The sequence below is a fragment of the Peromyscus maniculatus genome, chromosome 5 (assembly GCF_049852395.1).
Source record: "Peromyscus maniculatus bairdii isolate BWxNUB_F1_BW_parent chromosome 5, HU_Pman_BW_mat_3.1, whole genome shotgun sequence".
In the NCBI taxonomy this organism is placed as follows: domain Eukaryota; kingdom Metazoa; phylum Chordata; class Mammalia; order Rodentia; family Cricetidae; genus Peromyscus; species Peromyscus maniculatus.
This window is the reverse complement of record NC_134856.1, coordinates 10,091,741-10,112,763: the sequence shown is the minus strand read 5'-3', so window position 1 is coordinate 10,112,763 and position 21,023 is coordinate 10,091,741. Positions and strand designations below refer to the sequence as shown.

The 21,023-nt window shown below is 56.2% G+C and overlaps 1 protein-coding gene across 1 annotated transcript; it reads left to right on the top strand.

Moving 5' to 3' along the window:
• The first annotated feature begins 642 nt into the window (after positions 1-642).
• On the top strand, positions 643-20,642 carry Katnb1 (katanin regulatory subunit B1). The gene is made up of 20 exons (XM_006985242.4): positions 643-1,110; positions 2,336-2,631; positions 6,818-6,948; positions 9,732-9,849; positions 14,489-14,589; positions 14,870-14,911; positions 15,457-15,540; positions 15,709-15,824; positions 16,199-16,270; positions 16,441-16,591; positions 16,681-16,871; positions 16,981-17,111; positions 17,465-17,515; positions 18,267-18,334; positions 18,842-18,961; positions 19,059-19,208; positions 19,443-19,519; positions 19,594-19,668; positions 19,806-19,922; positions 20,231-20,642. Exons 2-20 carry the CDS (start codon positions 2,592-2,594, stop codon positions 20,361-20,363), a joined length of 1,968 nt encoding a protein of 655 aa, XP_006985304.1. The 5' UTR covers positions 643-1,110; positions 2,336-2,591; the 3' UTR covers positions 20,364-20,642.
• Positions 20,643-21,023: the final 381 nt, after the last annotated feature.

Below are 21,023 nucleotides of genomic sequence, written 5' to 3'. Positions count from 1 at the left end.
TTTCGCATTTAGTAGAGACTTGGCACGCCTTGACTTTAAAGGTTCAAATCCTGGGGCCCTCTTCCAGAAGTTCGGTCTTTTCACCACAGCTTCGGTTTCCTCATCCACAAATGGGGAAATCCTACCGCCTAGGGCTGTGTGGGGCAGAACACCAGATGCTGCGGCCGATGAGAGGCGAGCGAGTGAAGGAAGGACCAAGGTTGGAGGATCTTACTGCAATGGGCAGGGACCGAGTTCCTCCTCAGTGAGGGGCACACCCTCATGGTGGGTTATATAGCCGTACCCACTCCTAATCCTAACCTGCCTGACGTGTCACACATCATCTGCCTTTCTCCGGTTCCCTAGTTCGGTGGTTTCCGCCCGCGAGCAGCCACATCTCCCACCGTGACTCGAGGGACGCACTCCTGGGTTCTACACCGACTCCACCTGTAATCAGGGTCTGTTTCTCTCGAGGCCTCCGTCAGGGAACGCCAGCCGGTAGGTGGATCCCAGCAGAACCCAAATCAGACCACGCGGGTAACACCCACAGGCTGAGGGCGGGGTCCAGGCGGCCCTGTTCAAAGATGGAAGATGTGCGACTTCACGCTGCTCCAGAAGTTCCCTTCCCATTGGATGTCTTGGAATTGGTTCTCCAATAATACTGACGTTGATTGGTGGAGTCAGGGCTATTGCCGAAGTGATTGGTGCAGCGGGCCTCGTGTGCGGCTCGCGGATTTTTCAAACCTAACCGGGTTCCAGGAAGTGAAGGAAAAGGGCGGAAAAAGCTAGCCCGAGTTGGGGCGGGACTAAGGATATAGAAACCCACATTGGTTCCTTCAAGACCTCAGGGAGGCCCGTAGACGCTTCTTTCTCGTGGTTAGTCCGAGTCGGGAAAAGGAGGCAGGTAGTTACGCAAATCGGCAGAAGCGCTTGCTTCTATTGGTCAATCTCGGAGGAAGGCGGAGCGTCCGAGGCGACTGATTGGTGCAAGAAGTGAAGTGGGTGGGACTCTAGACCGGAGGTTTTGTTGTGAGGGTCGGTTGTCAAGCAGCGACCAATCAGGACAGAGGATGGAGGCAAGTGGGGGTCGCGCCTGGAGGGAAGCCTTGGCCTCCCGAGCTCCAGCTGCAGGTAGAGTAGCCCTCGGGGTCTTGGGGGCAAGGGGAAGATGGCCCCGGTCTTGGCCGAGCCTGGAGGGGACAGTCGCGTCGCCGGCAGAGGGCTCTGGGCCAGGGAAGGCTGGAGCCGGTGCCCCTCAAGACGGAGGGGGCGGAGGGTCAGGCGAGGCTGAGAGACCAGTAGCAGATTTGGATGAGCGAGCGGGACGGGTGCGGAGGCCGGAGAGGGAAAGCTAGCCGGAAGCAGAGCGGAGGATGTGCGGAGGACCATACTGAGCTGGGGCTCCAGGAACGGGGGAGCGAATGAATGGGGGACTCCGGTAGCAGCCGGGAAAGGGGAGTGAAGAGGGTCCGGCGAAGCGTGGCCAACTTAGGGAGCTCAGGGTGTGCCGGAATGAGGAGCACGGGTGAAGGAGGAAGAGATGTGGTGAGAGTGGGAGAGCCGTGGCTGGGGAAGGCTCCGTCCAGGCTGTGGCCTCTTAGAATTGAGGAGTCATTCCGACTCACGCCTGGACCGGAGACCCGATTCCCGGCTGTGTCCTTGAGACTAACGAGAGGTGGGCGTGGTTCCCTTACCAGGAGCTGGGCAAGGAGGGAGCTAGAGGATTGGACCCTCGGAGTCCTCTTGAGAATCACTCCTCCCCGAAGACCTTCACTGTCAGTGTCTCTTCGTTCTCACACTTTCACACTCTCCGTGTGTGTGTGTGTGTGTGTGTGTGTGTGTCTGTGTGTGTCTGTGTCTGTGTGTCTGTGTCTGTGTCTGTGTGTCTGTCTGCCTTTCGGGTGCCTCTCATGGGCCCCTAAACATAGCCTCAGACCCCAGTGCCCCATCCGGCGCATGAGGTGCAAATCTGTGTGAACTGCAGACAGGTGGGCCTCTCCTCCCCCACTGTCTTAAGACAGCCAGCATCCTGGAGCACTGCTTTAGGCTGCTGGGAAGTCAGTCAGTCTTTCTTTCGAACTGACCAAGATCCGCCTGCCTCTGCCTGAGTGCTATTCCGGAGTGCTGGGGTTAAAGTCTGGCCCCACCAGCTACTTAGGGAAGGTCCTTTGTCTCTAAGGTCTTTGGGTTCCAAGACACAGAGGTGTTCCTGGTCAGGTTTTCCGGCCCAGTGTGCACTGCAGCTCCAGGCCCTGGGGGCTTTGGTGGGTCTGTATCAAGTGGCCTTGGCGACCCAGGGAGCTGTAACTCACCTCAAGAACTTGATAACACTCCATCACCTCTGCTTGCATTCTAGCCCAGTGTTGAACTGAGATGGCCCAAGCCTGACATTCCATGATCTGGGATCCTGACCTATGTGTACAGGCTGCTGCTTGGTGGCGGATGATCTAAACTACAAGGCAGTTCTGGGCCAGGAGAGGAGGTCTCTCTGCCTGGATGTGTGGGAACTCCCTGCCAACTTGATTGTCGGATCTGGGGGGGATCCACCCCCACCCCACAGGGAAAGCACAATCCGTTTTGTGGGTGGGGTCTCAGGTGCGGCCCTCTGAAGCATGGCCACCCCTGTGGTCACCAAGACTGCCTGGAAGTTGCGTAAGTACTTTTCATGTTTCTTCATCACACTGGTTTCGTGAGCTGCTCGTTGCTGGGTAGTCCGAACCTTCAGTTTTGTCTCCTGTCCTTGGCACAGTCCTTGTGTTAAGGTAGACAGAGATATAAATCACAGTGGGCAGGTGGATTAATCCTGCTGAGGCGAGTTGCCTTATCTGTACAGCAGAGGAGTCGCACCTACGTGCTGAGATTCCAGTGAGATCGTGAACTTACTAAAGCACTTTGTAAAGGATTTCCAGGCAGGCTGATGGGCAGAGTGTTTTGAGGAAGGCTGGAAGGTGTTCTAGGATTTTCAGCTCTGTTCCAAGTCAGTTTTCCTCCACCAGATGAAAGTCTAGGGATGTGGGTGAAGGGAAGTGCCCAAAGATGCTGGCCGGGCTCTGAGTGTAATCCAACAAAAATAGTTTTGAGTTCTTTAGTCTAAACCCATTTATACTCATTTCCTTTTTTGAGATAGGGTGTCCCTACAGCCTTGGCTGGTCTGGGACATGTGCTTCTGTCCCCTGCGTGCTGGGAATAAAGGCTTATGCCACCACACCTGGCTCTTTCATAATCCTAAAAGTTATTTTTTTAATAAAACCCCCTGAAGGGCTCTTGTTTATGAAGGTTATACTTATCCATACATACTGTACTAGAAAACAGTACTGCGACATATATATACTCACACCTGACAGTAGTGATGATGTCATCACATGCTGGGTGTCTTCCTAAAGACCCCGCCTCTAGAGAATCAGAGTTCCAAAGGCCAATACCATCCTAGTGTTTAAGATAACAGTTTTGTTCTTTTGGACCCCCTAAAAGGTTCCTGAGCCCTAGCTGTGTTTGGAGGACCTGCATCTCTCTTCTGTGGGCTTCTTCCCAGCTGCAGCTGGTTGTCACAGGTTAACTGTCCCTGGTCCCACTCTGCTGTACCACCCCCGGGCTGTTTTCATGAGTGGACAAGGAGATTTGGGGCAGAGCTGTTTTCTGGGTCTCCGTTTCCTCATTTGTAAAGTGGGAGATTGGGACCATTTTAAGTTGTTCTCTAAAACTCTAGGGTTCTGGGAGAACCCTCTCAGTGGCACTCAGGAAAGGTATACTTTGGGTAGGTGGCTTTGTACTTATTGGCATTATGTATCCATCTCTTTGATGACTTACCCTACCTGAAGGTAGAACCAGATGCTAGGGGCAAGTGAGGGCCGTCATATCCAAGGAGCTCAGCTTGGGAGGGCAATAGGCAAGAACCAGAATTACATCCGTTTCTCGTGCTGCTTTAGTTCTGAGCTGGTATGTGTGCTTTGACTCAGTTAATTAACTGATGTGGGTAGAGGGTGCGTGAGCAGCAAGTGCAAAGGCCCTGATGCAGAAAGCTTTGCATATTGGAAAGACTTACAGGAGACCGTGGGGCTGTTGCATTCAGCAAGGACAGAGTGATGCCAGGTAAATCTAATGAGTTCTGCAGGGCACATGTCCACGAGACCCTTGCCATCTAAGACCCCAGGTATCCAAGTATTTAAGCAACAGACAGAAATGTGATCAGGTATGTTGAGGAGCTGACAGTTTCCCATGCACAGAGGTTTATGGGTGATAGCCTGAGACCACACAGGCTGGGGCTTCTTGGGGCTGCAGGGTGTGGGGAGGATAAGAAGGCTCTCTGCCAGTGTGGAGTTGCTGAACCTCCCTGTCCTTTGTATCATCCTCCCAGGATGTAGGTCCTTAGCACCTCTGGGCAGACCAAGTGATCCCCAGCTTTTGCTAAGATTTGCCAGGCTATAGTCCTGGGGCTTGGGGAGGTCCTGATGACTTATGCTGGAGGGAGGGCAGTGGCTGTCACGGGAGAGAGATACTGAAGAGTCTGATGTTTGTATGGAAACACAGCACCCATGTGTGGGCCACTGATGCTGGTGTTCTCCAAGCCAAGCCAGAGAGGGAGCCCGCTGTGAGGACTGTGCTGTCTTCCTGTCTGCACAGGTTTCCATCAGCCCCTGCTTAAAAGGGAATCATCATACATGCACCCCCTGCCTGTGACTCCTCCAGCTCCAGGCCCTGCCCGGGATCCATCTGATCCCCGTGGAGCCTGAAGGCAATAAGCTGCCCTTCCACATCCTCCCAGTGCCAGGCCTAGAGCCGATGCCTGGAAGTCCTCCTGTTACACATCCATGGCTGGCTCTGGGGGTGGTCCCGAGGCTTGCTGAGGTGGGACTCAGCCTGTCCTTTCTCACTTTGCCTGGGGAAGGTGAGAACCAGGGCAGCTGCCCAGGGGTGTCTCTGACGGATTCAGGGTGTGGCTGCAGAGACAGAGCTGAGGGCTTGGGAACAGCTGCGCCGCCCTCCTGCCGGTTAGACAGATCTGGAAGGGTTTGTGTGGCTCACGCTTGTGAGCAGCTGCCCGAAGTGTGCAGAGGACAGGACTGTGGTTGAGATGGTGACCACAGCAAGACCCAACGCCCTTGGGTCCAGGCGGCAGGTCTTCCAGTACCTAGATTGGAAGTGTCTGGGCTTACAAGGAACTCTCACCCTGGTTTGGTCAGCCACTGCTTGTACCAGCTGTGCCCCTGCCAGGCCCTGAAGGGAGGAGTCATTTCAGAAGTTGCATCTTGGGTTGGGACCCTAGGTGTCTTTAGAAACCCAAACTGTCTGGGCTTTCCTGGGCCTATTTTCCAGTATCATTATGATCTGCAGCTACCCCGGCTGGGTAGAATAGGACCTAGGATGAGGGGAGGGTCCTTTACTAATAGCCATGACACCCTTCTCCATGTCGCTCAAGCCAGTCTCTAGCTGCTTTAGGGCACCCACATATTGGGGTTTCTCTTGCCTGTGTGAGAGACTGGCCCTCTCCTTTCTCCTTGTTCCCAGAGGAAGCTGGGGACAGGGACCGGCTTGCAGGCCTAGGCTGTCTCTTGATTATCCACTGAGTTTGTTCTTTCTGGGCAATGAGAAGGCCCACAGTCCTTGCCTGTGTTCCCCATTCAGCCCTCCCACCACGGTCCAGGCCAGCGGCTCTGGTGGACTGTCCATAGGCCTTATCTCGCGTTCTCAGGGTCAGCTTTTCCCCACCAGCTCCTGCTGTATCTGCCATTACCCTTATGGAACTCACTCCCTGCCTACCTGGGTCCCTGATGGCCAGTCTTCAGGCTCCCTGTCAGCCCATTCCCAATGAGCCGGCCCTGGGGTCATCCTGTCCTCCAGACAAGGACCTTCTCAGAGAGGAAGAGGGACTGGTCCAAGGCCATGCAGTTGGCAGAGCTCAGATCAGCACTTGATTCAGAAGTCTGAATTGGGATCTAGGGACAGCTGTCTAGACAGAACTTGAATTCTTCGGAAGGTGTGTCCCAAGCGGGCTTTGTCTGTAGAGGTGGTATCTGAGCAGTTGAAAGTGCTTAAGTGATGCATTTTTATTTTTATTTTTTTGTTTATCAGAAAAAGTATTACCTCTGGATATTAGTGCTTAAGACACGGTAGATAAAAATAGGAAGCCAGTTTTTAAAAGTAAACTAAGTCTCCCCACAGTATCTGTGGTGGTTGGTTCCAGGACCCCTCCACACAGACCCCTCCACACAGACAGCCATGTCTCCCTGTACTCAGTCCTTCATATAGTGGTGCGGTGTCTGAGTAGAAACCTGTACTTCCTCTGGGTACCTTGACTCATCGCTCTTCCTTGTGATACTCAATACAGTGTGATCTTGTTTAAATAGTTCTTGCATTATATTGTTTATGGACTAGCGACAAGGAGAAGTCCACTCATACTGATAAGCACAGGTGCTTGTTTGGCTTCGTGACAGGGTCTTGCATGTAGCCCAAGCTGGCCTGGAACTCGTGATCCTTCGGCCTCAGACTCCCAGGTGCTGAGTTCGAAAGTGTGCACCCTGTGCCCAGCATTACAGCTGCACCTGTCCCAAGTATTGCCCCCTCAGCGGTTGGGGAGGGTGTGTAGGGAGGGTGTACTGTGTAGTCTGTGTTACCAGCTGATGTGAAGAGAAAGGGACTCAGAAAGGAGGCCTGAGAGGGGCTGGGGAACTGAGGTGGAGACAGTGATCTCAGCCTCTGGCCCACACTGCCCTGTGGCCGGTCCTGAAGCTGGTGGGGTTATCTCAATGTGTGTTCAGAGTTGGTGGCTAAGGAGGGCCACCTCCTCCATATGGCCTGTCAAAGTCCCCTGAGCACCTTCTTCTCCTCCTTTCCTATGTAGAAGAGATCGTCGCCCATGCCAGCAATGTGTCCTCGTTGGTGCTGGGCAAGGCCTCAGGGCGGCTCTTGGCCACTGGTGGGGATGACTGCCGCGTCAACCTGTGGTCCATCAACAAGCCTAACTGCATCATGGTGAGTGATGAACCGTGGCTCCTGGTGGGGGCTCCTTGGCAGGCACTGGTGATCTCAGGTCACCAGAGTGGCCCAGCACACCCTTAGTGCTACTCCAGTTATCTGCTCAGTAAGGGCCAGGATAGCCCAGGACAGCTGGGTTGGTGGCCAGCCCTCAGGAAGAGGGGATAACGCAGGTGTGGGACAGAACTCCAGAGTACTCATGGGAAGGTTTAAATAAGCCCCACTCTCCACCTGCCGGCTGTGTGTGGGGTGTCTTTGTCGAAGGAAGGCATCAGAGGGGACTCACTTGGAGGCCATTCTTGAAGCACTTTTCCTGGTCACACATCATACAGGGATGCAGGCTGCTTCCCAAGGCAGGACAGCACAAATGGGAAGAGAGTCATTTCAGGCAGTGCTGTGGCCAGAGAGGACCAGGTTTTAAGTCTGTGCCTTTCCCGATGATGGACTAGAGAGAGGTACATACATGTGCACACATGTGTCTCCGAGTACCATCTTACTCATGAGTGACCTGGTTCTTTAGAATGACAGTGTCATGAGGATTTTCCCATGTCAACAAATACTGTTTTACAGCATGCTTTTAAATGGCTTCTTGGTATCCATCGCAGGGATGAGCTGTAATTAGCTTAGACACACCCTGTCATCAGCAGGGCTGCTGGCTCCAGCTTTTAGGTTCTGCTAAACCACGGTGTATCAAACATTCTCATTTGTTCAAACTTCCGAGCAGATCCGTGATCTCTGCGTCTAGGCCCCTAGTATGGAGTTCTGGGAAGTCGTCACAATGGGCTCCAGAAGCCACTTTCCATCTCACCCACGGCAGGGGAGTGTGGCTGTGCCCTGCGTCCGGGCCACCTTAGGCAGTTGTCTTTTTTTTTAAACTTTTGACCAAGTAAACAAAAAATGGGGGAAGGTGATAACCATTACCAAAAACTCGGTTATTTCAGAGATTTCATAAGATTGGGTGAAACTGAGACCCACTCAGATTGTGGCCCGTACATCAGGTTCAGGAAAGGAGTTGCTTTGTTGGTATTTTCCCTTAGCTGTATTTATCTTTGTTGTATTTGTGTGTGTGGGGGGGGTTGCCTGCATGTCTGTCTCTGCACTGTGTGAGCACAGTTCTGCAGAGGCTGGGGGTGGCATTGGCTCTCCTGGAACTGGGGTCACAGATGGTTGTGAGCTGCCATGCCTGTGCTGCGCACTGACCCCAGGTCCTCTGGACGAGCGCCATTGCTCTTAACCACGGAGACGTTTCCCCACCCCCTGTTATATTTTGTTTTCATTCCTCATAAAATGTCAAAGGAATATCCCTAAGTTGAAAATGATCAGCGTAGGCTAGAGATGTAGCTCAGTGGTAGAGTGCTTGCCTGCATAATTAAAAAAATAAAATAAAGCCACCCCAAAGAAAAGAAGTGAACGTTGAATAGTTCTCTCTGCAGTGACCTGTGTCTCCCCGGAGATGACGAGGCCTCCGAATTCCTTCTGTGTCCTAGAATTATTCAGTCCACGGACAAGCAAATACATGTTTCCCTCTAGTGGTCTCATTCTGTGTACACACCCTAGCCTCATGGAACTCAGTCTTCCTCAGGTTTGAAGGATTACTGTGATGGGTGTTCCATGGCCTACAGTCTCTGGCCATGCATAACCTTGAGTTTGTGCTTGCAGAGAATAAGTTCCCTGAAGAATTGTGGTGCTATTCTTTTTCTGAGACAGGGTCTTACTGTGTAGCCCAGGCTGGCCTTGAGCTTGGAGATTCTCCTGCCTCAGAGCAGAGATGATCCATACTGCTTGGATTGAAGATGTGCGTCATCACACCCCCCTCGAATGGGGGTTGTTTTTGCCCAGTCGTGATCCTGGAAGCCTGGGCCCATTTAGACCCCTGCCCTTGTCCAGCAGGAGTCAGACAGGCTACTGTAACTACAAGGCTTCAGACACTGGTGCTGAGGAACGCCCCTGTGTCCCACATGTCCCCATCAGGAATGTTGCCTTAGTGAACACTGGTTAAATGGCCACTGTGCTTTGAGGGGCCAGCGTTGAACAGAGAGTGACGACACCATGGACTGGGGTTCTGGCCTTCTCTCCTAAAAGCTGAAGATGACAGCACCTTCCTGACCCATCTCTCGCTGCTCCGGGTGCTCTGGATGTGCAAGGACCTCTGTGTTCTCCAGCAGACCTTCCCGGGCCCCTGGAAGCATGGAGCAGGCAGCCTCAGGGGGTCAGGCACCCAGGGGCAGGGGAAATGCGTTCTTAACTTGCTATGGCCTCTGTGATCAGGCAGAGGAGATAGAGAGGGGGATGGCCTGGATGGGATCGTTCAGACTGGGGGTGAAGGTTCCACATCTCCTTATCTTGATGCCCTGTTCCCTTCCAGTGACCCCGAGCCATTCTCTAGGTGCTGCCCTTGCCAGGAGCCAGAGGCACTGTAGAAGGGAGAAGGATAAGTTGGAGGTTGCCTGGGGATTTTCTTCAGTCAGGGTCTCAGTATGTAAATAAGGCTGGCTGGGATCTCACTATGTAGTTCAGGCTGGTCTGGAACTCATCATCCTCCTGCCTCTGCCTCCCCCCCCCCCCATGCTGGGGCCACAGGTGTTTGAAGGACTGATTTGTCCATTGTGCTGATGAGCTGCCATGCTCAGCTGAGTTGGGGCAGAGGTGGGGACCCCGAGAACAGCTCACCACATATTGCTTCTGACTGAAGCCATTCTCAGGGACCCTAAATTTGGGACAGTAGCTTGGGGTGGGGGTTACCCTTTCAGTTCACTGGAGCTGCCCCCCTCTCTCTGCAGAGCCTGACAGGTCACACGTCCCCTGTGGAGAGTGTCCGCCTCAACACCCCTGAAGAGCTCATCGTAGCCGGTTCCCAGTCAGGCTCCATCCGCGTCTGGGACCTGGAAGCTGCCAAAAGTACGCCTCCCTGCTTACTGTTCCTTCATGTGTGGGGGCCCCGCTTCAGGCTTGGGACATTCCTTCAGATTCCGCCTCCAGGAGGTCTGAGTGCTTTGTTCTCAAGCACTGACCAGAGTGGGTGGCATGCCGTCCATACCACTCCATCAGTCCACCCCCCGAGTGCTCATATGAGGAGGTGCCCAAGTAATGAACAGTAAGGTGTGTGTGTACATGTGCTTATGTGTATTTGGAACCTGGAAGGACATCACATGTGAGGAGATACCCTGCAGGCATGTGAATAAGTAGATGGCCGTGTGGGAAGAGCCGTTAAGATCGTGGGGAGCACCCACCTCAGGGTGGGGGTTGGGTGGCTGGGTCTCCGTCTGCCTCCCTTCCTGCTGTCTTTATTTGCTTTGTACTTTGACAAAATAACACGGACTTTGACAGGTCCCCTTCGGCAGGAACGCCGATGGCAGGAGGAAGTCTTTGCCCCATCCTCCCGGTCTAAGGCCTCTGCTCTCCCCTCCCCACTCCGGTGCCCACCACCACCACCACCCCTTTCCTACAGCGATGGCTTTGCACTTTCCTTTTCTCTTTAAAACAACAGAACCAAAACAAGTTGGCCCCTCATAATGGTGCCTGCCTAAAATGCCAGCATTCAGGAAGCTGAGGCAAGAGAATTGGTGTAAAATTGAAGGCCAGCCTAGCCTATGGTGTATTAGCCCACCTCAGACAAACAAACAAGCCCCAAATAAGAAAAGGTACCCCCGACCCGCAACGAGAAGCAGGACTTGGCTCCCAGCAGCTGCCCGGCCCATTGCCCCCATTTCCTGTCCCCGAAGTGTCACCATTTACGTGGTCAGTGTTGGTGCTGTAAGGACCCCGCGAGGTTTTTTTGTGACTTGGTTTCCTGGAGTGAACAACTGTTCCTTTTCCCATGTGCATTTTCCACATCCCTGTCCAAATCATTATTGATCATCGTTAACCACCGTCACAAGCACGCCGCTAGAGGAGTCAGCTTTGAGCCTCTCCTGTGATCCAGCTCTCTCTTGCTCAGGCCCAGGGCCTGGGGGCCATCACTCCTGGACTCCTCATCCCTGTCTTTGCTGTCCTGAGACCTCCAGTGTCCTCCTGTGGCTTCCTCCTCTCAGATGGAGTACTTTCTTCCCTGATCTGCTATGAAGGGTGAAGGGACCTGGGTGTAGTGTCACACACCTGGAGTCTGAGCTCTCAGCAGACAGAGCAGGAAGATTGCATGTTCAAGCCCACCCTGTCTCACAGTGCAGGGGCAAGGGACATAGCTCAGTGGTAGAGCCCTTGCTTGGCATGTGTGAGGTCCTGGCTTGATCCCTGGCACTAAGGGTGAATGGCAGGCACAGTGTTATGGACCCTTTATGGCTGAACGTGACTTTATTCTATCTCTGTTCTTTAAAGTTCAAGTGCAGGATTCTCTTGGAATAATTTACTAATGGGATTTGAAGGCATCACGACTGCTTTTAGGGTCCAGAGCTGCTGCAGAATCCAGTGCTGTTTCTCTGCGGCCCTTTACGAGGGATCTGCTTTTCTTCCTTCTTCCTCCCTCAGCGTGTAGGATGTGTTCTGGCCTCGTGGCTACACGGCCTTCTGTGGGTGTGTTCTCACATCTGAGCTTAGGCCTCACAGGTGCCGTTTGGTCTAGAAACTCTCACCCTGGGGTGTGGCCACACAGAGTCCTGCCTTCTCTGTGGAATGCCACCATCCCCAACAGCCCCACAGACTTGTCAGAAAACTCTGGAATTTGATGTAGTATTGACAGCTAACTCAGCGTGTTTTTACCATCCACTGTTCAGGCCAGCCTCAGGAGATCTGAGGAGAGTTGGTTTGCTTGTCTCTGGGGTCACCTGCTGCAGCTCAGAGGCTCCAGCTTTCCCTGTCCAGTGAGAGCTCCCTCAGCTTGGCTGAGCCTAAAAGGCCCTTCTGGCACGGCCTCTGCTGCAGAACATAGGCCACTGGGTGTGTGCCTGGCAGTGAGCGCAACTTCATTCTGGAGCATTGGTGGTTTTGTGTTGTGGCCCAGGAAAGATGGTATCCCTTGGTCCTCAGGGGGTGACTACACATGTTGATGGCATTGAACAGAGAGCCCCAGGACACCTTATGACAAACAGGGCAATGCACTGTGTCTCAGCAGAGGTTCTTTGGCCAGGCCACATCAGACCTCAGAGCATGCTGTGCTTATCACTGGATGTGAGAGGCAGGGAGCACCATGCCAGGGTGCCAGGCTCTGACGGAGAAGGCAGTCAGTCTCCAGGAAACCTCTGCCTCAAACTGATTCCCAGTGAAGATCACCACTCTTCATGATTCACCGAAGAGCCACGGGCCAAAGGGAAAAGCTACAAAGATACAACCCACAGTGACGTCCCCAGTCACGGTGCTCCAGCTGGGGGATGAGAGTGACGCCTTCAGATAGCGAGGCGGAAACTAAAGCCTGCTTGGCAGGGCTCCCCGTTTTGACAGATGGGCAGGCTGAGACTGTCAAAGGCTCGGGGCTTAGTGAAAACCCTGAGGCTGTAGGTGGCAGAGGCTAGAACGTGGATCTTGGTGTCAGAACCTTGCCCCAGTACTCTCTGCTGTCCATCAACCTCTAGTTGGTGATTCTCAAGCTTGCCCTCAGGAGGGAGAGCTAAGGTCTCAGGGCTACTACTACCCCGGATGTGGGCATCGGGGGAGAACCCAGAGAAACTTGAAGGACACGGGCTTCTGAGAGAGCCACGGTTCACACTGGAGGGTTTGGGCAGAGACTGAACAGCCAGCCACTCCACTGGGAGACCTTGGAGGTCCCCACATGTGCAGACAAGTCCAAGTCTCCTCCACTCTGCAGTCCCTAGAGCTTGTGACCAAGGCTAGACATCTCTGGGAGAGACACGCAAGGGCAGAAGTCATGGCAGAAGAATGTGGTCCTCCCACTTTCCGCAGTGCCGCTGGGAGGTAGGAGCCCCGCGATGGGGGCCCACGGGAAGGCACCCCTAGCTCAGGACGCTGGCCTGGGTTAGGCAGGCCCCACCACAGTCTTGTGCCTCAGTTTCCCTTGCTGTGGCAACAAGGCAAGAGGTGGCTAGGGCAGCATGTTCCCCAGGCTTCCCGAATTTCTAGCAATTCAAGACAGCCGAGGAGCAGGGAACGCCAAGAGCTCAGTGTAGGTGTTCTGGAGTTGGACATCCACACCAAGGATGAGTCAGGGGCCTTGGCAAAGTCCTCAGGCACGGGAAGGAGATGTCATCCAGCTGTAGTGCCGTCAGAAACCAGCACAGAGGTGAGGTGGGCAGCGGGCCTGGTCCTCGGGGCGGATACTGGCTGGGGCAGCCGTTCCTGCCTGGACAGCTCTGGCTCCAGGTCACTCCTGAGGCTCAGGTGGCACTTCGGAGGCAGCACCTGATCTCACCGTGGTCCATCCACTGCAGGTCAGCCTCAGGCAGGGCGCCTCGGCACCCACCCACCTCCTGGCTTTGTCGGAGGGGCTCTGAGCTAATGTAGAGTCAGCTCGCTGAACATCCGAAATGCTCAGCAGATGTGCAGTGACAGGAGGTAGTAGCTAGCCATAGCTCTGCGTAGTGCATCCTCACTGAGACCAGAAGAGGGAGAAGACACGCTGTGAAGTCTGAGGAGAAGAGTGGAGTCCAGAGGAGAGACTGGGAGAAGTGAAGAAGGCCTCCAGGACGAAGCTGTAATGGGGGTCAATGAAACCTGCACAGCCCCACTCTCAAGTCCATGGTGTTCCTTTTCTTAGTTCTCCCTGCAGACCGACCTGAAGGTCAGAGGGGATAGGGGACGGCCTAGAGCCACACAGCAGTTAAGAAGCAGAGTCAGAACCAATCCTAGTTTTGTGGGTGGCCTAGTGTGGACGGGAGGATTCTACAGTAGTTGCTCAGTTCAGCTGTGCTTGGACCTTTAGGTACGTGCCCCTAACACGGGAGCTCACTACCTGTTAAATCTTGGTACGACCTAAGGATAGCTGGCCTCTATACCCCTTGGCCTACCACTCTTTGGGCAGTGTAGATACAAGTCTTCCAGAAAGCTACCTGTAATCCTCGGAGACACACGTTTGCCCCTGGCCTGTCCGGCCTCAGTGGATTAGCTGTGTCACCAACAGGTGATTAGTCTGCTCCTGGCTGCACCTCCCCTGTGTCCTCCATTCGTACTTGCTTTAGGGCCGTCCTCAAGGTCGCTTGCACAGGTGCCATCCCACTGGGCATTGTGAGTCCCAGCCGTACCCTCTTCTTGCCCATGGCTGCTATCCACGCATGCCTTGTCTTCCTGGATTCTTTAGCCAAGCAGCTCCCCTATTGAAGCCTCTCTGCTCAATCCTTGGCACTGTCCTGGGGGCTGTTTGCCCTGCATACTAGGCAAACATATGCCTGGGCCAAGCACTGTTGTGGCTGCTGCTGCCCAGGGGCCTTGGCACACACAAGCTATGGGTAATGCCATGCACTTTCTGGGCACTTGAGTAGTGACAGAAATGGCTGTGGAACTGTTAGGGTGGCAGGGCACTGGCTCATCTCCCCTATTTTCATATTGGCATCCCAGTTTCTGTGCCAAAGGGTACACACACAGCTGGTCTTGGCAGGCTGCTGCTGGCCAGCTGACATTCACACGGCGCTTCTGCTTTATCTTGCTTCATTAGTTCTTCGCACACTCATGGGGCACAAAGCCAACATCTGCAGCCTGGATTTCCACCCCTATGGCGAATTTGTGGCCTCAGGTTCCCAGGACACAAATATCAAGGTAAGGTACCACTCGGCCTATGTCAAGTGTAAGGGAATCCTTCCTCCATGTCAGCATCCTTGGGACAGAGGACCCATGGACTCTGGCCAGACACTTCAACTTGGGATGCCCAGCTTGGGCAAACCTTCCAGCCTTTCTCTTTGGGCCTGACATGACCTAGAGGTTTCCAGAGTCCTCTCTGCTCAGAGCTGCAGTGTACCCTCTGGCCTAGTCTCTAGGGCCGTCCCAACCTCTCATGATCCACCCTCCCTAACACCTCCCCTGCTTCTCTTCCCTCCAGCTCTGGGACATCAGGAGGAAAGGCTGTGTCTTCCGATACAGGGTAAGCATGACCTGTGTCGGTTACCTATGACCTCATGTGACATCAGTCACATCCTGGGTCCACACCACAGTGGGGCTGGGGGGCTGCAGTCCATTGCATGTTAAACCTCAAAACAGACTTGGAGTCGAAATAGGGGTGCCTTGGGTGGTCATCTGGACCCCCAGCTTTCCACCAATCCCCAGAGACATAGCTATTCAACTATTCCGTGCTTTGCTTTTGCGGTCAGGTAGCTGGTGTCTCTGGGTGCGGGGCTTCCTGTTCATAGGTGTGTGGCAGTTCTGTGACTAACAGAATCCTTCTCAAGGGCTTTTGGAAGAGGCCATAAAACACTTTTAGCATGTAACTGACTGCACAGTTGTGATTTCTTGGAGGCCTGGGAGTCTGGCCACATAGAAGGATCCCTCTTGTCTCCCAGTAGTGACCATCCATCCTTTCTGTGGCTGGTCCTTAGGAAGGCCCTGTGTTTCAGGGCAGGCACTGGGGGTGGGGAGGTGCTGTGGGACCCAGGCTCCTCCAAAGAGCTTGGTTCTTTTCTTCTTCCGCAGGGCCACAGCCAGGCTGTGCGGTGTCTTCGGTTCAGCCCTGATGGGAAGTGGCTGGCGTCAGCAGCAGATGACCACACCGTGAAGGTAACTCCTGACCCGGGCAGGCAGCCTGGGCCCAGTGGTCTGCTGCTGGTCATACCTCACCTCCCTGTTAACTGGGAGGCCCCCAAACTTGTTGAGAATAGAGGGAGCTCAGACCCTCAGGCAGCCAAAGGCTCAGCCCGGCCCTTACCTCCTCCCACCCTGCTCCAGCTCTGGGATCTGACAGCCGGCAAGATGATGTCTGAGTTCCCTGGTCACACAGGGCCTGTCAACGTGGTGGAGTTTCACCCCAATGAGTATCTCCTAGCTTCTGGCAGCTCCGACAGGTGAGGAGGAATAAGGCACATTGCCTGACGGCTGTCCCCGCCTTCTCTTACCCTGTCATGTGCCTGAAAGCCTACGTAGGTTAATTTAAGCCAGGATTGGTTCCTGGCCCTATTCCTCCCTGGCTAGTGTCCTGGTGCTGTACTTCCTGGCCTGTTAGGACCCACACCCCCTACTGGGGCACAGTGCAGGGAGGCCCCTGGCAGTTGGGGTTAGCTCTGGGGCAGGGCTGTCGGGCACAGCCTAGGTCAACCTCACCCTCTGCGCGCACAGGGCCATCCCTGGCCCAGACATCACTCCTAGTGCCCCCGCAGGGCGGGGCCTGGAGAGGCCCTGGGCAGCATGAGGAGCTGGCTTCCTGTGGCCATCTTTGCAGGACAATCCGCTTCTGGGACCTGGAGAAGTTCCAGGTGGTGAGCTGCATTGAAGGGGAGCCAGGGCCTGTCAGGTACGCAGAGTTCATGGATTCCCTGCCCCTCGACCGAGTCGCGGGATGTTGGTCAGGGTGACCTTGCCTGCCTCCGCCCCTCCTGTGTGCTGGGCTCACCCACTTTCCCGGGGTCGGGCACCAGCTGGGTGTCCTGGGACTGACAGCGAGCTCTCTCTCCCCTGGCCCAGGAGCGTCCTCTTCAACCCCGATGGCTGCTGCTTGTACAGCGGCTGCCAGGACTCGCTGCGTGTCTATGGCTGGGAGCCCGAGCGCTGCTTTGATGTGGTCCTTGTCAACTGGGGCAAGGTGGCTGACCTGGCCATCTGCAATGACCAGCTGGTGAGGGTTCCGTCACCCACCCACCCCCTCCCCTGCTGGGCCTCCTGGGGTCTGGCCCCACCCCACACCTGCCCTGCCGTGTCCCGCAGATAGGTGTGGCCTTCTCCCAGAGTAACGTATCCTCTTACGTGGTGGACCTGACGAGAGTCACCAGGACAGGCACTGTGACCCAGGACCCGGTGCAGGCCAGCCAGCCTCTGACACAGCAGACCCCCACCCCCGGGGTCCCCCTCCGCCGCATTTACGAGCGGCCCAGCACAACCTGCAGCAAGACTCAGAGGTGGGTGCCCATGGCCCCGGCAGGGTGTGTGTCCCAAGAAGGCCCCCGACCCCTCGGCCCTGGGCCTCACTGAGGAGCCTGGCCTCTTCTGCTTGACTGCACACGCTAGGGTAAAGCACAATTCAGAGAGTGAGCGGCGCAGCCCCAGCAGTGAAGACGACAGGGACGAGCGTGAGTCCCGGGCCGAGATTCAGAATGCCGAGGACTACAATGAGATCTTCCAGCCCAAGAACAGCATCAGTGAGGCCACCCTCCCTCCCTCCCGCCCGCCTCACAGCCCAGCGCCTTGCTGTGGCTGTGTTCCCTAAACTTTACCTGGTCTCCGCGGTTTTATACCGGGCTGGTTTCTAAAAGCAGGAGCCTGGACACTGGCAGCAGAGGTCCCGCAGCTACTCATTGGTGGCCCCTGCCCAGCCCTCCGCCCTGTTCTAAATAAAGAGGGTCTATAGGTTCAGATGGGTTCTCGGGGCCAGAACCGTGTGCTTGGGGATCACTTCCAGCCATGTGTCTGTTGATGAAGACCTTGGCCACACACAGGGCCCGTTCCCAGAGAGCTATGGGAACCCAGGTATCAACCTCCTTTGCTTTGGCAGGTCGGACACCGCCCCGGAGAAGTGAGCCCTTCCCAGCTCCCCCAGAGGATGGTGAGTTGGGCCGAGCTGGCCTGAGGACCAGGCCTTGCCTCTTGGTGCAACCCCTAGCCTACCCAGTGAGATGTTTCCCTGTACCTACCTAAAAGTGCCTACCCTGTGCCTGGCCCCAGGGAAGGCCCTGGGGCAGCTTAAGCCAGGCAGGCCTGCCTGCCCCTGGGGTGTGTGCTGCTGGGGACTGGGTATACTCAGGTACGGGGAAGCAAGGCTCTGAGAGGGCAGAGGGCCGGAAGGGCCGGGGTGGGGAGAATCAGGCCATCATCAGGACCCAGACCTGGAGCAGCAGCCAGAGAGCCCTGGCCAGGAGTTTGGGACTGAAGAAAGGGACCATCTAGTCTGTTTTGGGATGGCAAAGGGTCCACCCCAGCATCTCTGTCCTCTGGCTTCCATTGGGGACCCAGGGCTGCTGCGTTATCTTAGTGAGACTGTTTGCCGAGACCCTCTCCCCGTTTCCTGCTCACCCCCCACTCCTCTGTTGCCCTCTTCACACACTCCACTCCTAATGGCAGGGTTGCCCGGAAGCTACTGGGTCCCATCTACACACACCCAAGGACAGCCCCTGCCTCAGCTCCCCAGGACCCTCCACCTGCTGATGAGCTCCCTGCACCCAGCTCCCTGGTTCCCTCTGTCCATCTGCTGGCGCCTGCTCCTTCCCAGTCACAGATGTCAGAATCCCATCCTGACCTCTGGCCTCCTCCCTTCAGGTCCTTCCCATCTGACTGCGAGCTTTTCTTTGTACTCCTAGACACAGCCACAGCCAAGGAGGCCTCAAAACCCAGCCCAGCCACGGATGTGCCAGTGCCGGTGCCCAATGTATGTCCGAGCAGAGAGGGCATCCTGTGGGTCTGAGCCAGGGTCGGGAGCTTCCTGTCAGGAAGGCCTCGGGCAGCTGAGGGAGGACTCACTCGGGCGGCTGAGGGAGGACTCACTCGGGCGGCTGAGGAGGACTCACTCGGGCGGCTGAGGGAGTCCTGGGGCAGCTGAGGGAGTCCTGGGGCAGCTGAGGGAGTCCTGGGGCACCTGAGGGAGGCCTGGGGCAGCTGAGGGAGGCCTCGGGCGGCTGAGGGAGGCCTGGGGCACCTGAGGGAGGCCTCGGGCAGCTGAGGGAGGCCTCGGGCGGCTGAGGGAGGACCCACTCGGGCGGCTGAGGGAGGACCCACTCGGGCGGCTGAGGAGGACTCGGGAGGCTGAGGGAGGACTCGGGCACCTGAGGGAGGCCTCGGGCAGCTGAGGGAGGACTTGGGCGGCTGAGGGAGGACTCGGGCACCTGAGGGAGGGCTCACTCGGGCAGCTCTAGCTGAGTCTCTCTGCTCTCTGCAGCTCGAGGGCCCAGCCCGGCCTCCAGTCCTGACTTCCACTCCTGCCCCCAAGAGCGAGCCTGTCGTCATCCCCGCCACACGGAATGAGCCCATTGGCCTAAAGGCCTCGGACTTCCTGCCCGTGAGTGGGACCTACCCAAGAGGGGGGGTTGGGGGCTGAAAGGAGACTGGAGTGTGCCATCTGCTCCCGTGCCAGCATCTGGCTGCCATCCTCCTAGGCCGTGAAGGTCCCTCAGCAGGCAGAGCTGGTGGATGAGGATGCCATGTCACAGATACGCAAGGGCCACGACACCATGTGTGTGGTGCTCACCAGCCGCCACAAGAACCTGGACACTGTGCGGGCTGTGTGGACCACAGGAGATATCAAGGTAAGGGTGACCTCTTACCGCCTGTTGCGTGGGCTTCAGGCTGAACAGAGAGGAGGCCACACGGGGGCCCTGGGTACGGCAGCCTGGTGGTGTCACCGTCCGTCCGCAGCTTCCATCACTTGAGTCCTGATGTCAGGCTGTGCCCTGCCATCCCGGGTGGTGCAGTCTGTTAGCATGCCTCCAACCCTGTCTACCCCCATCCTGTGCCGCCCTCTTAATGGAGCTTGTCTGCAGACCTCAGTGGACTCTGCAGTGGCCATCAATGACCTGTCCGTGGTGGTGGACCTCCTGAACATCGTCAACCAGAAAGCGTAAGTGGCCTCGAGAAGAGAAGAACGGGGTGGTCAGGGCTGCCTGATGGCGTCACACCCAGCTCTCTCTCTAGCTCCCTGTGGAAGCTGGACCTGTGCACCACAGTGCTGCCCCAGATTGAGAAACTCCTGCAAAGCAAGTATGAGAGGTAGGGGCCCTCCATACCCTGGAGCCGTCAGAGTGGCAGTGGGCATGGGTGTGCATATGCCCATCTGTGGAGGATCCCCCTGTCTTCTCCCTGGCTCTGGGCCCGTCTGTATGACCCCATCTACCTTGCTCCTGAAGCTATGTCCAGACTGGGTGCACCTCCCTGAAGCTGATCCTCCAGAGGTTCCTGCCCCTCATCACCGACATTTTGGCAGCCCCACCTTCTGTGGGCGTGGACATCAGCCGAGAGGAGAGGTGAGGAGGGGGCGCCTCCTCCCCTGTGGGTGGCTGTGCCCAGACAGCTCGCAGAGAACACTGTCCGGGAAGTGGCTCAGGATGAATGGGTATGGCCCAAGCATGGGTTCCTCCGTGGTCTTGCTGGTCCCTACACACCGGCATGGCCTAGGGGACTTTTGTGCTCTTAGGAGGGACCAGAGGGGTCAGGGGAGCAAAAGCCCCGGCCTGCCGGGCATGATGGCCAGGTGGGGCGGCCATGGTGGCCAGGTGGGGCGGCCATGGTGGCCAGGTGGGGTGGCCGTCCTCAGGGCTGCCTTGTCCTCCAGGCTGCACAAGTGCCGACTGTGCTTCAAGCAGCTCAAGAACATCAGCGGCCTCGTCAAGAGCAAGTCAGGGCTGAGCGGCCGCCATGGCAGTGCCTTCCGCGAGCTGCACCTACTCATGGCCAGTTTGGACTGAGGACCTCAAGGCTGGAGCACCGGCGGCCCTCACTGGCCTGGCCTCACACTCTAGTCACTGTATGCCCAGGGCCCATGAGCCTCAGCCTGGCTTCCACTCTTGCCCTGACGGCCATCCTGGAGGCAGTGTGCCAGCCCACAGACCACCTCACAGCTGTGGACTCCGAACTTCCTCTCCGGCGGCAGCTGCACAGTCTTGCTTCTCAGGGCAACTCCAGCCTGAGAGCTGCTGCTGCTGTAACTTATCAGGCAGATTTATTAAATGTACAACTGTTCCTGACTTCCTTATCGGAGATATCCTCTGGCTCTCCCAGACACTGGCCCAGAGGTCTCCGCAGGTTGAGACCATCCTCCTCCAAGTCCCAGTGCAGCTTCCGGATGTGGCCAGCAGGGGGCAGCAGAGTGCCGGGTTCACAGTAAAGGGCTGCCCGGTCAGCTTTACTCTGGAGAAGGGGAGGTGGAGCAGGTGAGGCCACAGGTATCTTAGCCACACTCCCAATTGTCGTTGGGTTCCTTCGATGCCAGTGGATGCCCAGTCCAGTGACTGTGTAGCCAGATGGCAGGACCCCAGCCTCATGGCTAGCTACCACTAGGTTGGCTGAGAGCCATCAACCCTCCCTCTGACCTCTGGCTGCCCTGAGGGACTAGACCAGGATGTTAG